The 23972-nt window shown below is 42.3% G+C and overlaps 1 protein-coding gene across 1 annotated transcript; it reads left to right on the top strand.

The window, feature by feature from the left end:
* The first annotated feature begins 233 nt into the window (after positions 1 to 233).
* Positions 234 to 11574, top strand: ZFP36L1 (ZFP36 ring finger protein like 1). Its single transcript, XM_030214165.1, has 2 exons — positions 234 to 462; positions 9025 to 11574. Exons 1-2 carry the CDS (start codon positions 406 to 408, stop codon positions 10003 to 10005), a joined length of 1038 nt encoding a protein of 345 aa, XP_030070025.1. The 5' UTR covers positions 234 to 405; the 3' UTR covers positions 10006 to 11574.
* The last annotated feature ends 12398 nt before the right edge of the window (positions 11575 to 23972 follow it).

The raw sequence follows: 23972 nt of genomic DNA, 5'->3' as shown, positions 1-23972 counted from the left end.
AAAAAAACACCCACGCTAAAATAGACTTTACAAATTGCTGGAGACTTTTTTTCCTCTTTTAAAAAAAAAAAAAAAAAAAAAAAGAGTTTTATAGATTTGACCACATGGGTGAGCCGAGCTTCTTGTCAATCAACTTTTCTCCCTCCTCTCTCCTTCAATCATGTAAATGAGGTTACAGCTCCTCCCTGGTTAGAAGGTTGCAAACTTTATAAATTGGTCCTAGAAAGTTTTTCTGAGTAAGACAAGTTACAAGGCAAGGCAGAGCAACTTCTTGCAGCGGGCAGCAGAAGGAGGCTGGAGCCTGTGCCTCTTACCAACTGTGACTACTTAAAAAAAACAAAAACAAAAAAAAACTTTATTACTATTGTAACAATTGAATAAAAAGTCTCTTGCTCATCCCCGAAGATGTCTACAGCGTTAGTGTCTCCTACTATCTTCGAACTGAACGAAGTTTTATGCAAGGTAAAAACAATGATTTGCAAATATTCGAGACTTTTGCAACTCTTTACTTAAGTTCCTTGGAGAGAAGGAATAATATTGCCCTAGTAGCAATCTTAGCCGATTGATGCCTTTCTGTAAGACATCAGAGGAAAGATTTTTTAACTGTTCTTTGCTTTGTCCTATTTCTAAAAATGTGTTATACTATTTTTTTTTTTTGTTTTTCTATAGAACTTTAAGCTATGATCTAGTATTGCTACTTGTGCGTTATATATATCTTTTCCCGGCTCGGAAATGGGACGTGCTGTGTGTTTTCTGCTCGGTCTGACTTAGTGCGACTGATAGACTGTATGTAGGTTCTCGAAAAAAAACATTTATTTTAATGCATTTTGAAAAATTATGTAAAAAAAATTATCAAACGAGTTCTGTATTGAAATACTGCTTTTATTCCATGCTCCTTTCCACTTTAGTTTCCAGTTTGGCTTTTACTTTCCTTTGAGTATTGGTTTGTGTCTTTCTGCTTAGTTTTTGTTGCTCTTGTTTGCTTTAATGTTAGTCTCAATTCAAGACAGCAAGTTAATAATCTAAAGGACCTCGATGCACTGTGGAATGTGTTTTTTAATGTTGAAAAAGACTTGGGGTTTGTATAGACACTTCTTTCGGTTTAACTGCATATGGGCATGCGTGTGTCGCAAAAAAAAAAAAAAAAAACCCAGCATAAGCGTATAGGCCATCTAGAACGTAAACATAATTTATCTAAGTTTAAGAAACGTTTTTCTTTTTAAAGGCAAAGGTCGGGTATCTTATTGTAATGCAGTAGATTTTGTGGTCGGTATCTTTGAATTTATAATATACCACTTTTTGTTCTACTTAATAGTTTGATAGTGTGCGTTGCAGTCTCAAGCTGGTGTTTATAGAGACCTGGTGTCATATCACGTGTATTCAGCATGTTTCGTCCTGGTTTTAGTTCCTCGAAAAAGACAAGAGTAGAAAACATTAAAGTTTTGATCCTGCAGTATCTTCAGAGTACAGTAGTGTATGTACATGTATGAGAGAAAGGAGATTACGATGTTAAAAAAGAAAACTTTGTCATAAGGGCCTTCTGCCATTTGTTTTTCATTCGCACTAAACAATTTTTTATTTTTAGAAAATAAAAGACTAGAACATAAGGAACTTCCCACCACTAGGGAGATCGGTTCCAACTTCCAGCCCCAAAGTAACCTGCAAAGGAATCCTTTGTGATGATGAAAAAATGTGGCTTGTATCACAATCTGTTGCATGATGGTAGGGAAGCTGTTCTTTCACTTCTGACCCTTTGAATCTGAGCTCGGTCTTAAATAAAAAGACTAGAGTGTCAAAGTGATCTTCAAGACATTGAAATTCAGATTAAATGTTGTGTGCTCAGTTGTACCCTTGTTCATAGTAATCTCTGGTTTAAGAAGACTCTGAGCTTATTTAAAATTGTCAGACATAATAAAGTGCAAAAAATGAGTGGCTTCTCCCCTTGTTTTGATAACACTATTGTAGTGGGTGGCGGTATAATTGTGCTGCAGGGCCATAGTCCTTAAATGCTTATTTTTTGTTTCTTTTGAATCTGGTCTGTCCAGATTATCCTTGAGTATACCCTTTATTTTATTTTATTTACCCAATTAATGACAAAAACATGCCGTCTCCACTGTCATGTTCTCTAAATTTAGGAACACATCCCTTACACTCTGGCAAGGCTAGCTTTAGTGCAGACTTACCCAGCAAAGACTGTATCTTCCAGGGCTGTTTCTTAGCTGCTTCCAGTATTTTCTAACACCCACCCCAAAGCACACATCCACTGAGCAAGCCTCCATGATGGCACCCCAGATCCTGGGCTGTGGCCCATCGTTTAGCTAATTCTAGAACCTTCAGAAGTCTGGTACAGTAGAGTGCAGGAGGGAGCAGTCATGCTGCAGGCTTTTATATCAAGGGTTGGAGTGGACATGAAATTGGAGACCTCGTGCTCTAGCTACAGGGTTCTCAAGTATAATAAAAGATAAGGGGAAAGTGAAAGCAAGCAACATCAAGGAGGAGTTCATGAAGCTAGGCATAAGAAGGTCCATGATTTCTAGCACCTATAGCAACAAAACTACCCTCGTTTATCTTGCACCCAGGCACTTCTTGTGGGTGGGTTTGTGATAGTGGTCTGATTTCTGGGTTGACTTCTCAGCTAAGGGGTGAACAAAGTTGGGGGAGATGAGGAAGGTTGGCATTAAGGTGCACCATCCATGAGCATCTTGATGATGTGGGGCACAACATTTTAACAGTAGGCAGATTTTAGGGGAGGTACTGCATCTCAAGACCCAAATTCCAGGGATAAGGCTCTTCAAGTAGATACAAGAAGCACACCTCCAGACACTTAGAGTGGAGACCAGATGGGTCTACATGAGGTTGTGTGGTCAGATCTGTGGGACATGAACCATAAGTCTGGAGAAAAGGAGGCACAAATCAGAGGACAATGAAAGTGTACTTGGGACCCCATTCATGGAGCTAAGGAAGGTCAGGGCAAGAGCCTGGGAATTCACTCTGTGCGCTTTGTGGATACTGCTAATTCTGACACCTGTCAGATCTATGGGAGGGCTCCCTGCCATCAAAAAGGTGACAGACTGCAGAGGTCTCCATATAGGACTGGGATATCGCAGGCCTAAACAGGCATATGTCTGTACTCTGGTTACAGTTTTCAACTTTTAGGCCCTGATTTTGTGCAGGTCCTTGACAAAGCTTGGGAGACTTGCTGGCTGCTTTTGTCATTTTCCTTGCAAAGTTGACTCTTCTTGCTCATCTTGTATTCAGCTGCAGAAAACTTGGTCAGGGTCCACTGATCTGTGGCATCACTTCAGGTGAGGATTGTCAGAGCTGCCCCTTGTGTTGGTACTGTGTATGGTGCTCATGGTCATTGTGTCTGAGCACAGTTGCCTATAGGTCATCCCCTAAGTGTAATGTGAACAATGTGCTCCTCGTTGTTTAGGGCAAAGATGGTTTGGAGAGCATGTGCATCTTCCAGCAGATGTAATCCAGAGTTCTTGACAAACATCAGCTGGACCATATGAACAGCTCCTTTTGTTGAATCTGCAATAGATTGAGCTCCATGGCTAGTCTGATTTTTCTGTTCCAGAGGTCATAGCTACCATCATCTGGCTCAAGCTGGAGGAGAAGATGGTGGGTTGTGTATGGTCATGGTTGAAGCTGCTGTGCTTGTCTACTGAGGATGAGTCTTGATAGTGATTCAGCTGGTGTGTATCCTGCTGCTGCTGTGGCTGATTACCTTGATCTTGGGCCAGCTGGAGACACTGTTTCTGTAATGAAACTCAGAAAAATGAAGACACGGTGTGATCTATAGTCTGCCCATCTATGCCATCTACTATCCCTTCCTCTCCGTTGATCTTGTGTACTTGTCCCAAATGGCCTCAAGCTTTCTGCTAGGAAATGGAAAGACAAGTATCATTCTCCTCCGAACTTCTGAATGGGCATTCCACCCAGCTAGCTTGTATAATAGTGCACAGTACTCCCCCCTCCCCACCCCAACCCAACTACTACTCCATGTCACCCGGCTGGAACAATGTCTGGTGAGAGCGCTGCAGGTACCCACTTTGCCTGCAGAAGCTCTGCAGGCAAGTGCTCATCTGCAGTGGCATTTATTGGTGACTGTTTTCTTCTGCCAGCAGGGTGGATTGTAGTAAAACTGGTTAGTATTTTGTCACGTATATGTAAACAACTTCTCAGTGCTTTAATCTTCTGGGAAGGGTTTTAGACCTGGAGCATGGTAGCCACTACAAGGAAGCTGGCACCCCTTCCCCCACCACCACCAGAGAGGACCACCTTGGCAAGGCTGGCCCACAGTTGTGCTATGAATTTCCATCTCCTGGAATGTAGTAAGCGATGGTGGGTGAAACCAGCAGGTCTGGTCCTGCACATGGGTATAGTTTCCACATATATCACCAAGTTGCCTGCTATAGTGGATTGAAAGCTTTTGAGTGCCAGCAGATCACTCTGCCTGAGCGAACTCTGCAGGCCCCAACCATCTTGGATCCTCACATCTAGGATGCCAACCAGTGAGCCCCCTTCAACTTCCCCAGTCTTACACCTTTAAGCTAGGGACTTACTCAGTTACCTTCCATGCCATGGGCCTCTAGTTCCTAGTAGTGAATAGTGTGTGCACTTCCTTCATCTACCACTAGATGATGGCCCAACAAGAGGTGAGGGTGAAATTTCCAGTTGGAGCTCCTTTATTTGGGGTTGACTCTGATACACTGGGATACCTTGTGGAGAATGCTTTGATCACCAGGACACTTTAAAGCCATTTTTTGGGCTCCTCCCCACGGTACCCCATCTGTGAACATGTCCTAAGCCCATCTCATTGATTTTCTTCCTTACATCAGTTGTGTTATTGCTACTTTATGGCCCTTGTTAAGGCGATTTATGTGAGTCTGTACAGTATTCCTGGAGGAATTCTGCATAAAACATGTGTGCAGAAATCTGCCCCATTCCCAGCCTTTATTCAGGTTTCCCTCACCCCCCCCCCCAGTAGGTTCAGCCCTTAGTTCTACTCCTGTCATACCCTCCTGCAGGTCACCTTTTTTTTCTACTCTCTTGCAGTTCTCTGCCTTTCACAGATCTCTCTCCACCCCTCAGCAGTCACTGACCTTCCTCCCATTCTTTTGCTAATTCTCAGCAATATATCAGCTTTGTCTGTCCCTAAGCTCTACCACTTTGGTCATATGCTCTCCCCACCCTGTCATATGCCATCAAATCTTCTTTCTCTTCCCTAACCCCCATGGTGCACGCCCCCCCCCCTCCAGTTTTCTCCAGGCCTGCCCCACTGTGTGTGCGCACAGCCTACCTTGTTGGCTCTGTACCCCACAGCACTTCTCTCCAGTTTTATCTGACTTCCATTGGCCCTTGTGTGATCAAGACAAGGTGCATAGCTGCACATCAGGCTGCATCCTCCTCCTCTGGAGTTCTGGGCCCAGTTATTCCTTTGAACCGTGTGGGCCTTGAATTGCAAAGATGGCACAGAATTCCTTGCAGATTAAGTCTGTGCAGATTCTGGATTGTGCAGTATTCCTCCAGGTGTAAGTTTGCTGGCCCATGAGCATTAGATGGGGGTGGCAAAGGATTCTTCCCCCCTCCCCCCCTTGCCACTGCACATTTGAATTGTCCCTTTCATTTGTTCCTACTCAGTTGAGGACATTAGATACTCCCATCTATTAAACTAGGAATAGGTCATTCCTTGGCAAAGTGGGAGCAATCCTAACAAGCCTTTCCCCAGGCATGTGTGTGTGTGGTGGTGGTGGTGGTGGTGGTGGGGGGGGGGGGGGGGGGTCAACAGCTTTGTACATAAAATTATTATGTGCTCAGATTTTCTTTTTATAAGCAGGATGCTCTGCTTTGCTAGCGGAGTTACTTGCTGCAGACAGTTCTGAGCTCATTTTGAAAGCAACTTAGCAGTTTGAGCTAATTAAAAAATAAAAAATGGTGTCTCCTTTTTCAAATGGATTCCAGCAGTAAAGGCCAAACAAAAGGCAGAGCCGTAACATACTCCTAGATCTGCAAGTGGATTTTCAAGTTAGCTTTTGTTTTTACCTGCGTTTTTGAACTTACATAGGAGTTTCTATTTGGCACACACTAATCACTTTATTTATCTTCTGAGAAATGCAGTTTACCATTCAGAGTAGTGAGTAAATGAAATAGGCTTGGAGCTGTGGACTGCAACAGGGGGGGAAAAAGCATGGGTGGAATAAATGTGCAAATCGGTGTAAGTACAAAGGTTTAAAAAATGCAGAAATTTTAGAGTTTCTAAATTTTTCTGTTATTCATATAAACTATTGTTGGGGGAGGGGGGCTTACACTTGCTAAACCCTAACTAGACTTTTTCTTTATACATCTTGAAGTGAAATATCTTCTCAATCAACTTTTTCCCCTCTTTCCATATATATATATGAGGTTGGAGCTCCTCCCTGGTTAGGCTGCAAACTGAATTGATCCTGTAAAGTTTTTATTAAATCACAAGGCAAGGTGGAGCAACTTCTGAGGAGGCTGAAGCTTATGCCTGCTTACCAACTGACTGCTTTTTAAAAGGGCTACATTTTGATTAAAATTTTAATTATGATTAATTATGTCATTAAAAGTGTTTGGTCTCCCCCACTACCACTGCAGCTCCCTGTAACTCTGGGAAAGTCACTTAACCTTCTGTTTTCCAGAGTTGCAAGGAACTGCAAAAGAAGCAAAAATAAATATACCTTGAATTGCTTGATTGCAATTACAAATTACCCTAAAAACAAAGTAATGGAAAGATAAGAAATAAAATACAAATAATTACATATTAAAGAATCTAAAACAGCCTTACAGTATCCACAGCCTACTTCAGGAATCCATCCCTACTTTTAAACATTACTGCCATTTAAAGAATCCAATTAAAAAGCTCTCCAGTTGATTGTTGATGTCCACAGTTCTGAGCTGTCCTTGCTTGGAGCTGAATTAAGTTTTAAGCCAGGTAACAATATTTTAGATTGGAGTGGAGGAGTAGCCTAGTGGTTAGTGCAGCAGACTTTGATCCTGGGGAACTGGGTTCAGTTCCCACTGCAGCTCCTTGTGACTGTGGGCAAGTCACTTAACCCTCCATCGCCCCAGGTACAAAATAAGTACCTGTATATATGTAAACCACTTTGAATGTAGTTGCAAAATACCACAGAGAGGCAGTATATCAAGTCCCATTTCCCTTTCCCTATATGAGATTCTACATGGAATATTGCTACTATTGGAGATTCTAGATGGAATGTTGCTACTATTGAGATTCTGTTGCTACTATTTGAGATTCTACATGGAATGTTGCTATTCCACTAGCAACATTCCATGTAGAAGCCTGCCCTTGCAGATCAGCAATGCGGCTGCGCAGGCTTCTGTTTCTGTGAGTCTGACGTCCTGCATGTATGTGCAGGACGTCAGACTCGCAGAAACAGAAGCCTGCGCAGCCGCATTGCTGATCTGCAAGGGCAGGCTTCTACATGGAATGTTGCTAGTGGAGGAGTAGCCTAGTGGTTAGTGCAGCAGACTTTGATCCTGGGAAACTGGGTTTAATTCCCACTGCAGCTCCTTGTGACTGTGGGCAAGTCACTTAACCCTCCATTGCCCAGGTACAAAATAAGTACCTGTATATATGTAAACCGCTTTGAATGTAGTTGCAAAATACCACAGAGAGGCAGTATATCAAGTCCCATTTCCCTTTCCCCTTATGTTTAATGCTTTTTTTTTATTTCTAAAAGAAATCTACAACACTAAAGTTCTTGAAGAGAAGGCATGATGCTTTTGATCTTGGCTGAGTGTTTTGGGGAGAAGGGGGGGGATTAGCAAACCAAGGTGTGTTTTTTTTTTTTTTTTTTTAATAAGTTTAATTTCACAGGGTCCTCTTATAAACGGGTAAAGGGTTGTGCATTTCTGTGGTACAAACAAAGCAGTTTATATCCATTATATGCATGTACTTTCTCTGTCCCTAGTGGACTCAGTTTTTGTACCCGGGGCAATGGAGGGTTAGGTGACTTCCAGAGTAACAATGAGCTATAATGGGCATCAGACAGCCCACTGTACTAACAATTACACGATTTCATTCTGTATATACATAACTGATTTAGAATTTTAGATATAGGTAGGATCTGCCTTTGCAGCTTTGAAGTTAGGAGGTGCTGTGTGCTTTCTGTCCAACCTGCAGCCACTTAAGTGCATATCTTAATGCACTTCAGTTTCGTGCAAAACTTAGTCATGTTCCTCTTCAGACTTCTGCTGTTTATGAATGTTATGCTTTCATTGCAATACTTTTCATATTAAAGAGAAGTCTGTAGTAGACCACCTCATTGCATTTTGAAAGTGTTTTGTTATTAGAGGATTAGATTTCATACAGCCTTTTCATATGCCTTATGGATGTGCATGTGTTGCAAAGAATACACAATGCACGAACTATCTAAAACTTGCCTACCTCTTAATTAAATGGGTTTTTTTTAGTGTCCTTGGATGTTTTGGGGGGTAACTCTTGTCCTGCGACATTACACTTGACTTGGGTTTGTACAGAGCTGGTCTCAACCCATGTGTGTCACTTTGTTCCTTTCTGAAATCTAGTTTGTTCCTGAAGAGAGAAGGATGGAAGAAATTCAGTTTCTTGAGCCTAAACATGCAAAATGCAGCTGGATTATTTATTGCAAAAATAGCACATTGACTTAAAAAACCTTTCCTAGTCAAACATACCAAGTTTGTAAAGATCAGAAAATGCATATGGAGCTTGCCAGCACTAACGTGATCATTCCATTCCAAGTTTTTTTAGCCCAAATACTAACCTGCAAAAGAATCCTTTGGAGGGGGATGGGGAGAATGTGGGCTAGATAATAGAAATACCATTGCATGATAGTGAATCTTTGTGCATGCAATTTCATGACATTTTTGAAGAAACATTTTGGATCAAATATTTAGCCATATGTTCTATCCAGTTTGTGTATAGTAATATCTTTTCTGGTTAGAATTGTCTTTTTTAATGTGGTTGCTGTAATGCTTATGATTCTGTTCTATCCACAGAACAGCAAGATGCTGAACTATAACAACATCATTAACCCCACAACTACAAATGTATCTCTGCTGGACAGGAAAGCAGTGGGAACCCCAGCAATGGTAGGGTTCTCCCGGAGGCACTCGGTCACACTGCCTAATTCCAAGTTCAACCAGAATCATCTCCTGAATAGTCTCAAAATAGAGCCATCTACTGCCATGGGGAACAAGGAGAACAAGTTTCGAGACCGCTCCTTCTCTGAGAATGGTGAGAGATTGTTGCAGAAGCCAGGAGGGCAGGTTAACTCCAGTCGCTACAAAACAGAACTGTGCCGTCCATTTGAAGAGAATGGGTCATGCAAGTATGGTGACAAGTGCCAGTTTGCTCACGGTATCCATGAGCTGCGGAGCCTAACAAGACACCCCAAGTACAAAACAGAGCTGTGTCGCACTTTCCATACCATTGGTTTTTGTCCGTATGGACCTAGATGCCACTTCATCCATAATGCAGAGGAGAGACGCTCTGTGTCTGGGCGGGACCAAACACAGTTCTCTTTTTCTGCTTCCAAGATGGAGAGGCCTAGACTCCAACACAGTTTTAGCTTTGCTGGCTTTCCCACGACTAACGGACTGCTGGACAGTCCAACTTCCATCACCCCTCCACCTATCCTCAGCACTGATGACCTGATCAATTCTCCAACCTTGCCGGACTGTGCTAGCAACCCCTTCACTTTCTCAAGCCAGGAATTAGCCAACTTATTTGCGCCAAGTATTGGAATGCACCTGCCTCTGTCCACCTCAAATGCACCCAGTTCCCCAACATCCTTCCTGTTCAGACCCATGTCTGAGTCGCCTCAGATGTTTGACTCTCCCCCCAGTCCTCAAGACTCTCTATCAGACCAGGAAGGCTATCTGAGCAGCTCCAGCAGCAATAGTGGATCAGATTCTCCTATCCTCGACACCACCAGACGTCTTCCTATTTTCAGCAGACTCTCCATCTCTGATGACTAAACTTGGGGGGTGATACCTTCCCCAAATGTTCATTTAGTCAACTGAACTGATTTCTTTAGGAGGGGGTTAGAAGTTAACATAGCAATTTTAGTCCACTTACAGTGCAGTTGGCCCACTGACTTAAAGTGCCAAACCACAAAAACAATGTTTACAAAAACAATTAGTGCCTTTTTAAAACTTTCCATGCACTGGTGCCTTCTACATTGCTAGGGGGCACCACAGCTCCTTCTTTTTTTATTGAAATAAATAGTAGAGAAACTTGTAGACCCTCCCCGCCCCCACCCCCAATGGCCATCTATCCCTGTTGATGTCACTTCTTCCCCTTGCCTTGCCCATTCCCAAAGGGCCAGTGTGGACAAATGTTAACATTCAGCCCCCTCTTTCCCCTCCCCAAACATTGACCTAATCTTGCTCAATTGGCAAGAAAGAAAAGCTGTGGATGAATACAAAGCTTGTGACACCAGTGGGACTTTTGTAAATGGGGGAAAAAATTGAACCGGATGGACTATGAAAGCCTTAATGACTTTGGTGCTAAAAAGTCCCTCGTGTAGACATGTGACATCTTACCAAGGGGACCTGAGCTAATGGTGGTCAGTCCATAGAGACATTAAGGTGTAGAATCAAAGTTCCATTAGAAGGACTGTTGCTTTAATGTTTTGCCCTAGCATACATTAGGCCTATCTGTAGAGCACTCGGCCAACTGTTTTTTTGTTTTTTGTTTTTTTTTCCTCCTGGGTTTTTAATTTTGTATAACTTTCAAAAATTGGAAAGCAGAATTTTGCTTGTCACTGCACAATATAAAAAAGCTTATTTAACTTATCAAAACATATTTATTGCCAAACATATGCTTTTTTGTTAATTTTGTTCATATTTATCGGGATGACAGATCCATAGAATATATTCTTTTATGTTTAAATTATGATCTTCCATATTAATCTTAAGATTGTGAAGCCTTTTTCCCTCCCCCACCCCCCACAGTTTAATATATTATACTACAATGACATTTTTTTGTAACGTTACACTTTTGGTTATTTTATTTTAAAAAAATGAAAATTAATTTTAAAAAATGCAAAAAAGTTGTTGGATTATTTATTTTAGAACTCTTGCCTTCCCTCTCCTTATTGTATTGGACTGCAAATTGAGTTAAATATTGTTAACTGCCTGTTTTCCATCCCCCTCCCTCCCCCACCACTACCATCTCTTGCCAGTTCAGTGTGGGCCTTCAACAACTTTAGTAGAATGTATCCAGGTACAAAAATACTGAACATTTTGGCATGGCATCTTTGGGGTGGGAGGTAGAGGGGTGACATCTTGAGGACTAAGTGCCTATTTTTAAAAGACATTCCAGGTAATGGTGGTAATGGTAACTTCTGTTTCCTCCATATTTTTAGGAATTTTTTCCTGCTTGAGGTGAACGTAACTGGCACTAAGAAATTGAATGTAATAGTTTTTTCCTGTTGCTGTTCACTACATTTCCTTTTTTTTTTTCATTGTTTATTAAAGTAAAGAGCTTTTTGTAATGACTGTTTGCAGTTTAAACCAATAAACCCCAAGGTTTTTTTCTTTGAAGAGACCCTGAAGCTTTATTTCCCATTGCCTAGGTGAACGTGTGCTAGTGTGCTTCAGAGCTGGAATGGAGTTGGTTTGTAGGCATGGTCACTAAAACATTCAGGTAAAAAAGGCTCCCATTTTCACTTTATGCTGAATATAGTGGTCTTTTATGACTTCTCCCCCCACCTCCCAAAAAAATATATATAAAATCAACCACAGAATTTTTAGCAAGAGAGAAGAGATTGTTTTGATTTTTTTTATTTACACAACCAAACTTGCATTTTAGTACCATTTACAATTGGAAGATAGCTGGATGTACATGTTAACACTCCCTCTCAAAGGAAATTATGCAATGTTGTGTGCCAGAAGTACCCATGAGAAACTGATAGTTCATTTTGGCTGCCTGCCAGTTATGCTGACTCTTGAAAACAGACATGTTGAAAAGATCTCTTGGTAAGATTTCTGTGTTGGCTATGGACACTCACACTGAATGACTAAACTGAATCCTGTTTTAAGACCTTTTGACCACAAAACTGTGCTGACAGGGTTTCACGAGACTTTAATTTTTATGCAATCAAGCCTGGAGATACAGTGGAAGTGATCATTCAAAGTCCATTACTGATGACTTCAGATGATGATCAGTGTAAAATGAAAACACTAGATGAGGGCCAAAGCTTTGCTAGATATATAATATAATATGTTGCAGTGCACACTTTAGAGGACCAAAGGAAAATACAAAATTGATATTTTGTACGCATTTCAATCTGTGCACTTCCATGTGTATTGAGTAATAGAACCGTTCTCTCACGAGTGGCACACAGGTGCCCTTGTGAAGGAGCCTTTGCTCATAGCCACCCGGCTGTGTGATTAAGGTATTCAAGTATGGAGATTGAGCTTGAGTGCAATTGTTGCTGTCGCAAAAAGGCAACTTGTAAAAATATGAGCATCTAGGAACTTGTGTGGCTTCTTGTGCAGCTATAATCCAGGAGAATGAAACTAGGCTTTGTGGTAGGACTGAACTAAAAATGCCAGTGGTAAAGTATATATTTGTCTGCCCCGTAAGTCAATTATATAATGACCATTCATGATGGGCTTAAGATGATCAAATGGGCAATGGTGAAAGCTAGAAGGATGCTTGGCTGCACAGGGAGAGGAATGACCAGTAGGAAACAGGAGGTGGTAATGCACCTGTAAGACTTAGACCTCATTTAGAGCATTGTGTACAATCCTGGAGACAACACCTTCAAAAATATATAAACAGGATGGAGTTAGCCCAGAGGGCGGCTATTAAAATAGTCAGTGGTCTTCACCATAAAATATATGGGAACAGACTCTAAACTCAATATGTATACTGGGAGAGGGGAGATATGCTGCATAGGAGGAGATTCTATATATGGTGCCTAAAAAAAAAAATGGTGCTGAAATCGGTGCCAACTAAGTATATTCTATAATTGGCACTTAGATTTAGGTTTCCAACAATTCCACCAGACTACAAATATAACCCAACTAAAGAAATTTTAAAATTGAAGTGTTCAGTAGTGCTGTAGTGTTCTTTAAACCAAAAGTCTCTGGAGGCACTGCAGACTGAGCACTCGCCGACAACTAAGATAAGTGTCATCAGTATTACATCTTTGTTTTCCCGTTAGGGAGTGCTTAATGCTGTGAGAATTGGAAGGCAGGGAGGGAGTGTGCTATGATGTGAGACGGCTGCAGTTCCAATCCAGAGACATTTGGTTTAAAGGACACTACAGCACTACTGAGCACTTCAATTTTAAAAAACAACAAAAAAAGTTCTTTAGTTGGGTGTTATTTTTAGTCTGGTGGAATTGTTGGAAATTGTTGATTTGCCCACACCAGGTTTATTTTATTGAAACCCTTACATTTCTACTTAGATTTAGGTGCCAATTATAGAATATGCTTGGTTGATTTTCAGCGTCGATACCTGCACGAATCCATTTATGCCAGTGAAAACCTGGTTTAAATCTCAGTGCATAGATTTAGGTGTACTGGGTCTTTAACTAGATGCCTAAATTTGGGAATGCCCATTTCCCCACCCATAACATGCCCCTTTTTGCCTCCATACGTTAAGTTCAGCGTGCATCATTACAGAATGTTTAGTGAGCTGTGTACCTAAATTCTAATTGGTGCCATTTGTCTCATTGCTTGTTAAGTGCTGTTATGAGCACTTAAGCCAGTTAAGTTACGGGAGGTGTCATAGAATCCGCATCAATTTTGGTGCCTAAATCTAAGCACACTATATAGAATCTGGGGCACATATGTCTCTCATAAATGTTAGGTGAGCCTTTCAATTGAAAGGAGGCTCTGGAACGAGGGCAGCGGACGAAGGTGAAAGGGAAATGAGGTCATAGGATGAATTTGAAAAAGGATAGACTCAGAAGTAACTTGAGGAAATACTTCACGGAAAGGATGGTGAATTTTTGGAATGGCCTCCTATGGAAGTGGTGGAGACAAAAACAGTATCTGAATTTAAGAGCTTGGGACAAGTACATAGGATATCTAAGGGAATGATAGGGAGACGAGGTGGCATGGATGGGTAGAGCAGATAGGCCATATGGTCTAATCTGCCTACATTTTTCTATGTAACAATAGAACACAATGAAATCTCACATTGGGTAGTGCTATCAGCACAGTGTACTGTTCTGCTGAGGTAGGAGTTCTACTTTTCTGGGGCACAAATGCATTTCTGTTCTGCAGTACTGTCTTAAATATTTTCTTCACGTTCCCCTTGTTTTCCCTTGTTTGTTTTCAACTTATTAAATTTGATGGTGATAGGTTGGGGGGGGGGGCGGGGGGGGGGGGGGGGGGGGTGGCTGTGGAAGTTGCCTTATGCCCTGCTAGCAGCAGTGGACCACAGATGCAGTCAAGAGATGCCAAAGATTGAGAGGCTCAAGCCACAGAAGATGCCAAGATAGGGGTAGAGTTCAGCAACTGCAGATAACTTGTCAGAAGCCAGCTAAACCAGAATTAGCTCAGCAATCGTTTTGCCTGGTCTAGCTACACTCCTGTCTTCTACCTCCTTTCCATATTCTGACCTTGGGTGGGGTAGGGAAAAAGAACAAATGTTTAAACAGCAGAGGCTTGAAATAAAGAAGCCAAAGGCAGTAATCATTTCAGATGTCATTCATTGTGTTTGTAATTCACTAGCCATCAAAGCTGCATAACTGAAACATTTCTCTTTACTCAGTGGAAATGCTGCCTGTTTTAAGGTTTTATTTTGGATTTTGCATACCTTTCTGTGGTAGCTCAAAATGAGCTACATTCATCTTCAATAGGAATTGTCCTGGAGGGTTCACAATGTAAGTTTGTACCTGAGCTAATAAAGATTAAGTGATTTGCTGAAGATCACAAAGCAGTGGCATTTGAACTAGGCACACCTGGATGATAAGCACAGTGCTTAAATCACTAGGCTACTCCTTCAAATAAGAGGGAAAGACTCAGCAGCCCATAGTACTCCCTCAGGATCTTAACCACATGTAGGCCTGGTTTTCTGCTTCATCTAGCTTCCTCTTCTGCTGCCAGTGCTTAATGATGGAATGAGTAATACAAGCTCTGCCTAGTACTGAACAGAGTTGGTGCAATGGTGATGAGCACACTAGATAAGCCACAAACCTGCCTACCCCCCCCCCCCCCCCCCCCCCCCCACACACACACACACCCTTTTTCCTAAAGCTTAATCATGATGGGGTAAAGGATATGCTGATGGTGTTTTGAGTTTGTGGCAGTTGCCAGGGTTGCTGTTATGGGTGGGCAAACAGGCCTCCATGTCCCTGGGACCCCAAACCTACCTGAAATTGAAAGACCATCTGCAAGCAAGCTTTGGGGCCCCCGTCCCTAGCATCTGCCCTGGGCCCTATTATGTCTAGCACCAGCTCTTGCTATTAGTTATTTTGCTCTGACAGCAGCTGCTGCCCTAGGTAGTCACCTAGTATTGATGTCTTGGCTTGACTATGGCCTGAACTGACAGTAGCCTGGCACCAACTCAGACATAACAGATCCTGTGTTCAGCTAGTATTGCACATTTAAAGAACATTGCAAAAAATATATATATATTTTTCAACAAATTATCAGGGGGTAGGGATTTCAGTAGATTCTACTTGCTACTACCTATGATGGAATTAACTAAGAGTTGTTTGTTTTTTTTAAGGCTGAATATATGCTTTCACAGAGGAAGGAAAACATGAATGTAGCTTCATATAGACTAGGTGGTCCAATTTCAGAGTGACCAACTCTGATTTCCCAAGCTGCAAGCATGATTGGCTCTGTTTCCACCATGACTATGCAAGAGCTAAACCTGTGTAATCTCAACTATGGGGGTCTTTTGCTAACGATTAGCACAAGGTATCTGCAGCAGGGATCTCGTGGCAGATAACTTGCACTAACCTTTAGTAAAAGGCTTATGCAGTGTGGATATCTAGAAATGCAGCTTGCTTTGCAGTTGCCAGGATGAATTGAGGAACAGCCTGAACTAGACTGTTCATTGGCATACAATAGGATCAATGAATATTGCTGCTTGAGTATACTTATTCAGTGCTGCGGATAGCAGTGGCTTAGGTACGTGGAGCCATGGGGGCCTGACATACACCCCCAATTTGCTCTGGGCCCCTGGTATGGCTGGCAGGGGTCCTCAACCCCAGCCAGCTGAAACCTTTGTCCAGCACTTGTCTCCGGCGCCGCTACATTGCCTGCCCTGGTTTCTCTTCCCCTCACGTCCGGCATGCTCCTTTTAGTAAAATTGAGCAAGTTCCACTAAAAGAAGTGTGCTGGATGTGAGTTGAAGAGAGACCAGGGCAGGCAATGCAGCGCCGGAGACCAGCGCTGGATGAAGGCTTCAGCTGGCAGGAGTTGGGGACCCTTTGCCAGCCAAGTTATTTGTGGCAGCTGGGGTTCAGCTGGCCGGGGTTGGAGACCCCTGCCAGCCAAGATGTACAGCAGTGGTGGTGCTTCAGCTGGTGGGAGTTGGGGACCCTCGCTAGCCAAGATGCTACAGCGGCGGCAGTGGGTGGGGAGCGGCAAGGTGGCAGACCAAAATGTGCCCCCCCCCCCCAACATTGGGCTCTGGCCCCCTCGAGGTCTGGCTATGCCCCTGGATAGGATAATGAAATGGAACTCTTCCACAATTAACCCATGCTATAATATAGTGGCCCTTCTCTGATATTGATCCTGTGTTCAAATGGTAATTAACTGTGACTGGATACTGTGTGCTAACATGAGAGCATTTAATGTCTCCATCCAATTTAGGAGGAGCTAAGTACTCCTCTGTTAACTGGTTATGTAAAGTGGAAGCTGGCTAATGCTTCCATGCCTGTTCTCCACCTATGCCATGCCTTCCCCCCCCCCCCCCCCCACCTTATAAAAAGTCATTAACATGCAGGTTAATGTGTAAGAACATGCAAAGTACTGCAAAACCCCTTAATGTGTTCACATGTTAACCATACATGAAGGGCTGGATTCTATATAAGGTGCGGTAGGTAACATGTGCAGCCACTTTACATGTGCTACTCAACTGAATAATGAGCTAATCAGTGATAATTGGTTGATAACCAATTGTCACTAATTGGCAGTTACGTGCAGTTTTTAGGTGTATTCTGAAAAGACGTGCATAAATTCTGCATAAATTCCAATGTGCGTAGCTGAAAAGGGGGCACAGCCATGGGAGGAGTGTGGGCATGGGGCGTTACTCAAATTTACATGTGGCGTGTTAATTTGGGGGAATGTACCTACATTTAGGTGCGGGTATTTACATCAGATCTTCAGTGGCGTAAATTGGCCGTGCCTAAATGTGGGCATTAATTATACCCAGTGTACCTGAATGCAACTCGCCTTGAGCTACTACTGAAAAGGCGTGAGCAAAATCCAAATAAATAAAATAAACTTTGTATTTGCATGGAATTCTCTAGGGTTCTCAACTCTGTGATCTAGAAATAAACAATGTTGGTAGAAAAAGGCCACTTTATCTACCCAGTCAGCCTATTTATACTGTTGTGCTGTCAAGCCTTAATGTCATAGTCTCCCTTTCCCAACGTGCTTGAATTCTGAGGCTGTTTTGGTTCCAATATCTTGCACTGGAAGTCAATTTTTACCAAAAGGAGCTTGAGATACCTAGAACAACTCTTAATTTCAAGGTTCCCTCTTTGCTGATTATTTTATTGCAACCTACTGCCTTTTTTTTTTTTCTAAAGAGCAATTGACCTTTAGCTTTCTACAGTAAAAGCCATGCACCAGTTTTGTCTCAAACTTGTGGATGTCCTTCTGTAGATTCACCAGAGATCTGTAGAAATCTTTATTTACTACATGGTCCTTTTACTAAGCCTTGGTAAAAAGTGGCCTGCAGTAGTGCAGATGCGTGTTTTGGGTGCTCGCCGGGCAAGTTTTTACCGTGTCTGCAAAAAAGGGTTTTTTTAAAAAAATGGGACAGGAAAAGGCATGTGGTAAAACTGAAACCAGCGCACGCCTAGAACCGGCCTGAGCTCTTAACGCCACCCATTGATCTAGCGGTAAGGGCTCATGTGCTACAAGCGTAGCGACTGCTCAGCATGCGCCAGCTACCCATTACCACTGGAAAGGCCGAGCATGGGAGGAAATAAATAAATAAACCAGGCATTATGGACGCAGCAAATCTGAAATTACCGCCAAGGGGTACGGTAGCCTGGTGATAGTCTCATTTTGGCACACGCTGTACGTGCCTTTGTAAAAGGGCCCCTAATGATACTATTAGCATTCACAATTCTTGTCTCAACTGGTGCCCATTTTGCCAATTATTCAACCCCAAAGTGGTATTTGTGCTGAAGTTCATAATCAAAAAGGTATGGTAATGAATTTTCAGCTTTATGCATCCCGTCTGGCATGTCTATTCTGTTGCAAATTAGCATCTGCACCCACTCTCCAGTCTAACCATGCCTCAATTTTTAAATTTTTTTAAATAAGTATCAAACACACCCTAAAAGCTGATCTAAGGTTCAAAAAGACAGAGGATTAGATGTAGCACTGGTTCTACAATCTGCAGATCACTTTCTCTTCACCTTCTCTACACCAGAGTGGACCTTATTGAGTCTGTTGACCAACTTCTTGCCCAGTTTCTACATGTTTAAACTTCCAGAACGTCTAGCTTGCTCATTAGCTTTCTACATCAAATACTATCAAAATCTTTGCTGAAATCCAGATAAGACATAACCACTGTACCTCCTCAAATCAATTATGGTTTATTGGTCTCTTGAGAAACTGCCTTTCATTGAGGAATCAAACAAAGGAACTACAATGCTGGTTACTCTAGTTAACATTGGTAAACAAGTTGGAGAACTTTGTTCTTTTCAGAAGAGCTTCTACCGGTGGCAAGAAGTCCATGTATATCAAAGACATTACTGAAAGCAAAAGCAGGAAAAATAAATCTTCCACAGACAATCAGTAATCAAACAAAAAGAGAGGAAGGTACCATAAAAAAGTTCCAAGTTAATCAATGGCTCAATTTATTCTTCAGATCCAATATATAAAAATTCTGACAAAGTATATCCACAGTTTATTCTCCAACAGTAATATACAGGATTCACTGACAAGTAATAACTGAGTAATCTGAATCTTTCAGATAAGGCCTATCCTTTCTTTACCTTCCACTTCATATTGAGAAGCTGAAATGAGTTCTTTGCCTAAAATAAGGATTCATAACTTGTAGTGCTGATTAGCTACAATCAGGGCTGACTTTAATCCTGTAGTGTTCAATGTTCCCATCAATCTGTTCCCATATGGCTTATTACGGGAACATTGGACACTAAAGGACCAACAATTTCTTCATTTCATTATTTATATACCGCTTAGACCTAAGTGGTTTACAGGTACTGGGTCTGTCCCTAGTGGGTTCACAACCTGAATAGTACATTATACTACTGTTGTACTAGGGGCAACAAAGGGTTAAGTGACTTGCCCAGAGTTACACAGAGCTGCAGAGGGAATTGAACCTGGTTCTTAATCCACTGCCACCCATCAGGCAGCAGTGGGAATCAAACCCAGTTCCCCAAGTCTCCAACCTGCTGCATTAACCACTAGGCCACTCCTGACATAATGAATATTTTTAACTGCTATCCTGAAAAGCTTTATTTTTTGCCCTAAAAGCCCCTAAATATCAAAATAGTTTATATTCACCAGGCCAAAAATTACAGCCTAATATGCATGATGACAGTATTCTTCATTGTAAGGGCTTGGAGCCAGTGGTAGCCCTCAATGACCCTATGCATTGTCTCCTGATTCTTCCTCCTCCTCCTAACATATATACCCCTATACCAGCATCTCCAGAGGTTGGCTGCCGCCTGCCTTTGGGACAGGTGTTTGTTTTTTACCTAGCCTGCTCAGTGCTCTGAGTTGAAATGTGTGTTGTCCTCTCTGTGCTCAGAAGAATGCAAGAACTATTAGGAGTTTAGGCACCGTGCAGGTATGATTTTCTGCCAGGTCATTGACCTGGAACCTTTTGGAACTTGTTTCCTTTGCATGATTGCAGTGGAAGGAAAAGTGGAAACCTCTACTGCCCTGACAACATGTGGTGCCAGAACAAAACAAAACCAATTCCATAGAGCCAGTGCTATTATGAAGCCTTCTGAGAAAGTAGCAGGGACAAAAGCTGACTTTGGGATGGGGTGTGGAGACAGGACCATACTGAGCTATAAGTGTGCCCTGTGTGGCTTGCCCACTGGTACCTGCTGCCCAGTGCATTTTTTCTAGTAAAAAAGGTACCAGTACTCTAATGTCAGGCCACCCTTCAGGGGTGGGGTGACCACTGAGGGACCCACCCCACAATAGCCAGGTCCCCTGCAATGAGTCACAGAATCTATGACAAGGCAGAATTGGTGTGTAGGGCCTGGGCTCTTTCATTAAAACTTGGGGACCATGGGTCAATTTTAGCAGATAATGGAAAAGGTGCCAGTACACAGTACACCCAAGTACCCCCTCAAAAAAGCCATGCTGCTGCCCTACCTACATTGCCACTGCTAATGTAAGGAGCCTGTGAGCTAGGAGCAATTTTTACACCCCCCTGTATTTGCAACCAGTGCTGTCACACTGCTCACACAGCTGAAGGCTGGCTAGGAAAATAGGGAGGTTTGGGTTAAGACTAGCTGGGATACAGTTAGAAGGGTATATTTTGAAGAAAGGTTCTGGGGAGAGGCTGGGGAGGGGAGGGGAGGGGAGAGAAGCTGGTGAAGATGGACTGAAGGGGAGAACAAGTTGTGTGTGGTAGCTGGGGGAGAGGGGGCAGACAGACTGAGGAAGTGAAAAAACAAATGTTGTATGTACAGAATTTGCTCTCAGCCTTTTTACAGAAGTCCCCACATGTTGGAAAAAAGCAGTTATTTGCCCTATTCTCTAGATCCTGCACTACTTTCTAGTCATTATAGACCTATTTCAAATTTGCCTTTTTCATCTAACATTGTAGAAAAGGCAGTGTTTAATCAACTGCTTCAAGCAAATCCCAAATCCCAACACTTTCCACTTGAGATCTACTCCGATTGATTAAATTGTAATTAATCAACTGCTTTAGCACGAAGAGTCATCTAATTTTCTTCGCCTTGCCAATCAGGCATTCATCCAGGTCACAGCATCAAAACGATGGTAACCAGTTTAGCTCGTGACCTCCATTAATTACAGTGATTTTGTTTTAGTGATCTCACGCGATCTAACCTTATTAATTTTTTTATTTATGCAACATTTGTTATGCCACCATTCAAAAGATATCATGATGGTATACATAATGGGCAACATGATGGGGACAAACTAACAGGGCTCTGAAGTAAAGACAGAGAAGAACAAACTGAAGGGAAAGGAAGTGGGGGAGGGAATGAATAGCACAAAAATACAAATCCATTACAGGCACAGGCACTGCAAAACATAAGGGAAGAGGGGCGAAAGATATCAGGAAATAAACAGCCTTGTAGGTTATGTGGAAGGATCAGGAAAACACTTTGGCAAATAACCAAGTTTTGAGAGCAGACTTGAATCTAGGTAAAGAGGGTTCAAGCCAAAGAGAGACCCAGATGCACAAAGGTCCCCATAAAGAATCACTCTGTATTTCCACCTTGATAAAAATTACTGATTTGGAAATACAGAGCGATTCCCAAAGTGAATCAAATGCAAATGAGCTGCTCGCAAAAGCAGCGAGCAGCTTGATGAGGGAGGGAAGCCAATCGGTCAGCTGAGCATGCACAGAACAGCCATTCACTTAGCGTGGCTGTTCTGCGCATGCTCAAAGTGGCACTTTGTATATGGCTTTCATACACGCAAAGAAGCTGCATGTGTAAAAGCTGGTGTATAGCTTCATTGAACTTTCTTTTGATGCTGCCAGAGGAAATAACTTCACAATAGGAGCCGCAACCTTTGTTTACTTTTAGCCTGTCATTTTCCTTTTGGGGAGGTTTCCTTTTCTTTGGTGCTGTTTGACTCACACAGCTCTTTTTAAATTGCTCTCCTGGGGCACTCACATCTTCCCTGGCCCAACCCCCTGCCACGGTCAGCGATCTCCCTGCTGCAGCGCGTGGGTCCTTCTCCTTCTGCAGGAGCGGCAGAAGACTCTTGCAACCACGAAGAACCGACAGCTCCAGACCTCTCATTAAATTTTCCAAGGTAAAGGTAGGGGCTGCTTCTGTGCATCGCTTTGCATGCACATTTGTATAGTAATTAGCTCATTATAATAACTTTGCTTACAATTTTCGTTAGCTGCTACCATGACATCAAAAGAGTTCAGAGTACCCTTTTGTGTACTCCCTGCTCAATAAACCAGCTAGAACCAGTGTAAAAACCACTTTGCTGGCTCGTTAGGTTTTTGTGTATCTGGGCCAGAGACCGGGAGGAAAATCCTCCAGAAAAACAGCAGCTCTTTGCTGTGTGTTTAGGGGCAGAACTGCTTAGTCATCTCACTACAGTCTGCTTTAAAAAAAAATTATATATATATATATATAGTCCATCCACTGCACCTAATTTAAGACTGTTTTCAACCATAGAACCAATATGGTTAATCTTTCCACCACTGGGCTACAACCAAAAAAAAAAAAAAGATTAAAAATAATTAGCCAGGACTGACCACGGTTCTGTTTGGATTTAACAAATGAAACAGGAAATGGCCCATTTAAGGACAGGTTAGTGCCCTGAGTGTCTCTGCTATGTGTCTGTAAAGTTGCAGTGTATACCTTGTAGTGCTATCGGTAAGGGTAATGCATTTGATATACTGCCTTTCTGTGGTACAACCAAAGCAGTTTACATATTATATTAATGTTTAATAGAAGTAGTGCGGGAGAACCACGAGGGTGGAGAGAACTCCAAAGTCCCATGGAGAAAAACATGGCAAGATGAAGAGTGGGAACTGGATCAGGCTCTTCAAAACAGACCAAGGACTCTCAATATGAAATTAAAAACCTTTATTGAGGATGACTCAACACAGTACCATGTTTCGGCACATGCGTGCCTGCTTCAGGAGTCTTGATGAATATGTTTGACAATCACAAGTATTTCTTGTAGAATATAAATATAAAATGGTCTTTAAAAAGACCTTTTGTGGGTGGGAGGAGCTATATCACTTGTAAATGCCACTGAAAGGCAGTAGTGCAACAGTAGTGAAGGGGATTTCTTCAGGCGGTTTCAGTGAACTTAGAACAGAACTTGGGTCCTTTTACTAAGTTGTGGTAAAAAGTCTTTCCTGCATGCTAAGGCCATTTTTCCTGCAGCTGGAAAATGGCCAATTTTCCATTTTCTCAATTAATGGCCTTTGAATGAGTATCAAAGCGGAGGTAACACCTGGACCACAGACCCTGAAGCAGGTCCACGAAACGGTGGCCTTCGTTGGTCGTGGCCGACATGTTAGAAGAATCCGCACGATACAACACCGGATAAAGATAAGTACAATCCGGTGGTTTTCAATTTTCAAGTGAGATGAAATGAAAAAACAAAAAAGAAAAAAGAAACAATAACATTTGAATTAGATGTAGAGGTTTTGGGCCAATGATGAAGAAGTCCAGCCCCTAACAGCTGTGTTTTTGCTGGAGGCTTCTCGGGGCCTTTTCCTCTTAACAATTTAGATATTTTCATGCTTTTCATTGTAGATCCCCTTACTGTTTGGATATAGTTTCATATGGTAATGTTACCTTTAGCGTGCAGTCATTAACCAAAATTAGTGCGTGAATCCTTACCTCCACCCATTTTGTAGGCAGTAAGGGCTCACGCTACTTAATTCACGCTGTCATGCCCACTCTCCGCCCCCCAAGACATATCCGTCTGAGAAAAATTCAGAAATATTTTTAGCGTGTGTTTTATGCACACACATTGCGATTTTAGTACAGAATGCTTCAGCGCATTTCACAATATGCCCTTTTAAGCTGTAGTAAGCACGTACTGGCACTTACCACAGCTTAGTAAAAGTAAATACT

The sequence above is a fragment of the Microcaecilia unicolor genome, chromosome 9 (genome assembly GCF_901765095.1).
Source record: "Microcaecilia unicolor chromosome 9, aMicUni1.1, whole genome shotgun sequence".
NCBI lineage: Eukaryota > Metazoa > Chordata > Amphibia > Gymnophiona > Siphonopidae > Microcaecilia > Microcaecilia unicolor.
The sequence above is the reverse complement of the archived record's forward strand: the minus strand, read 5'-3'. Positions and strand labels throughout refer to the sequence as shown.

What these genes read in the sequence shown, in the direction of transcription:
- ZFP36L1 (XM_030214165.1), top strand. Translation starts at nt 406, where the DNA reads ATGTCTACAGCGTTAGTGTCTCCTACTATCTTCGAACTGAACGAAGTT. An exon ending in TGAACGAAGTTTTATGCAAG is followed by an intron (nt 463 to 9,024) that starts GTAAAAACAATG and finishes TTCTATCCACAG; the next exon opens with AACAGCAAGATGCTGAACTA.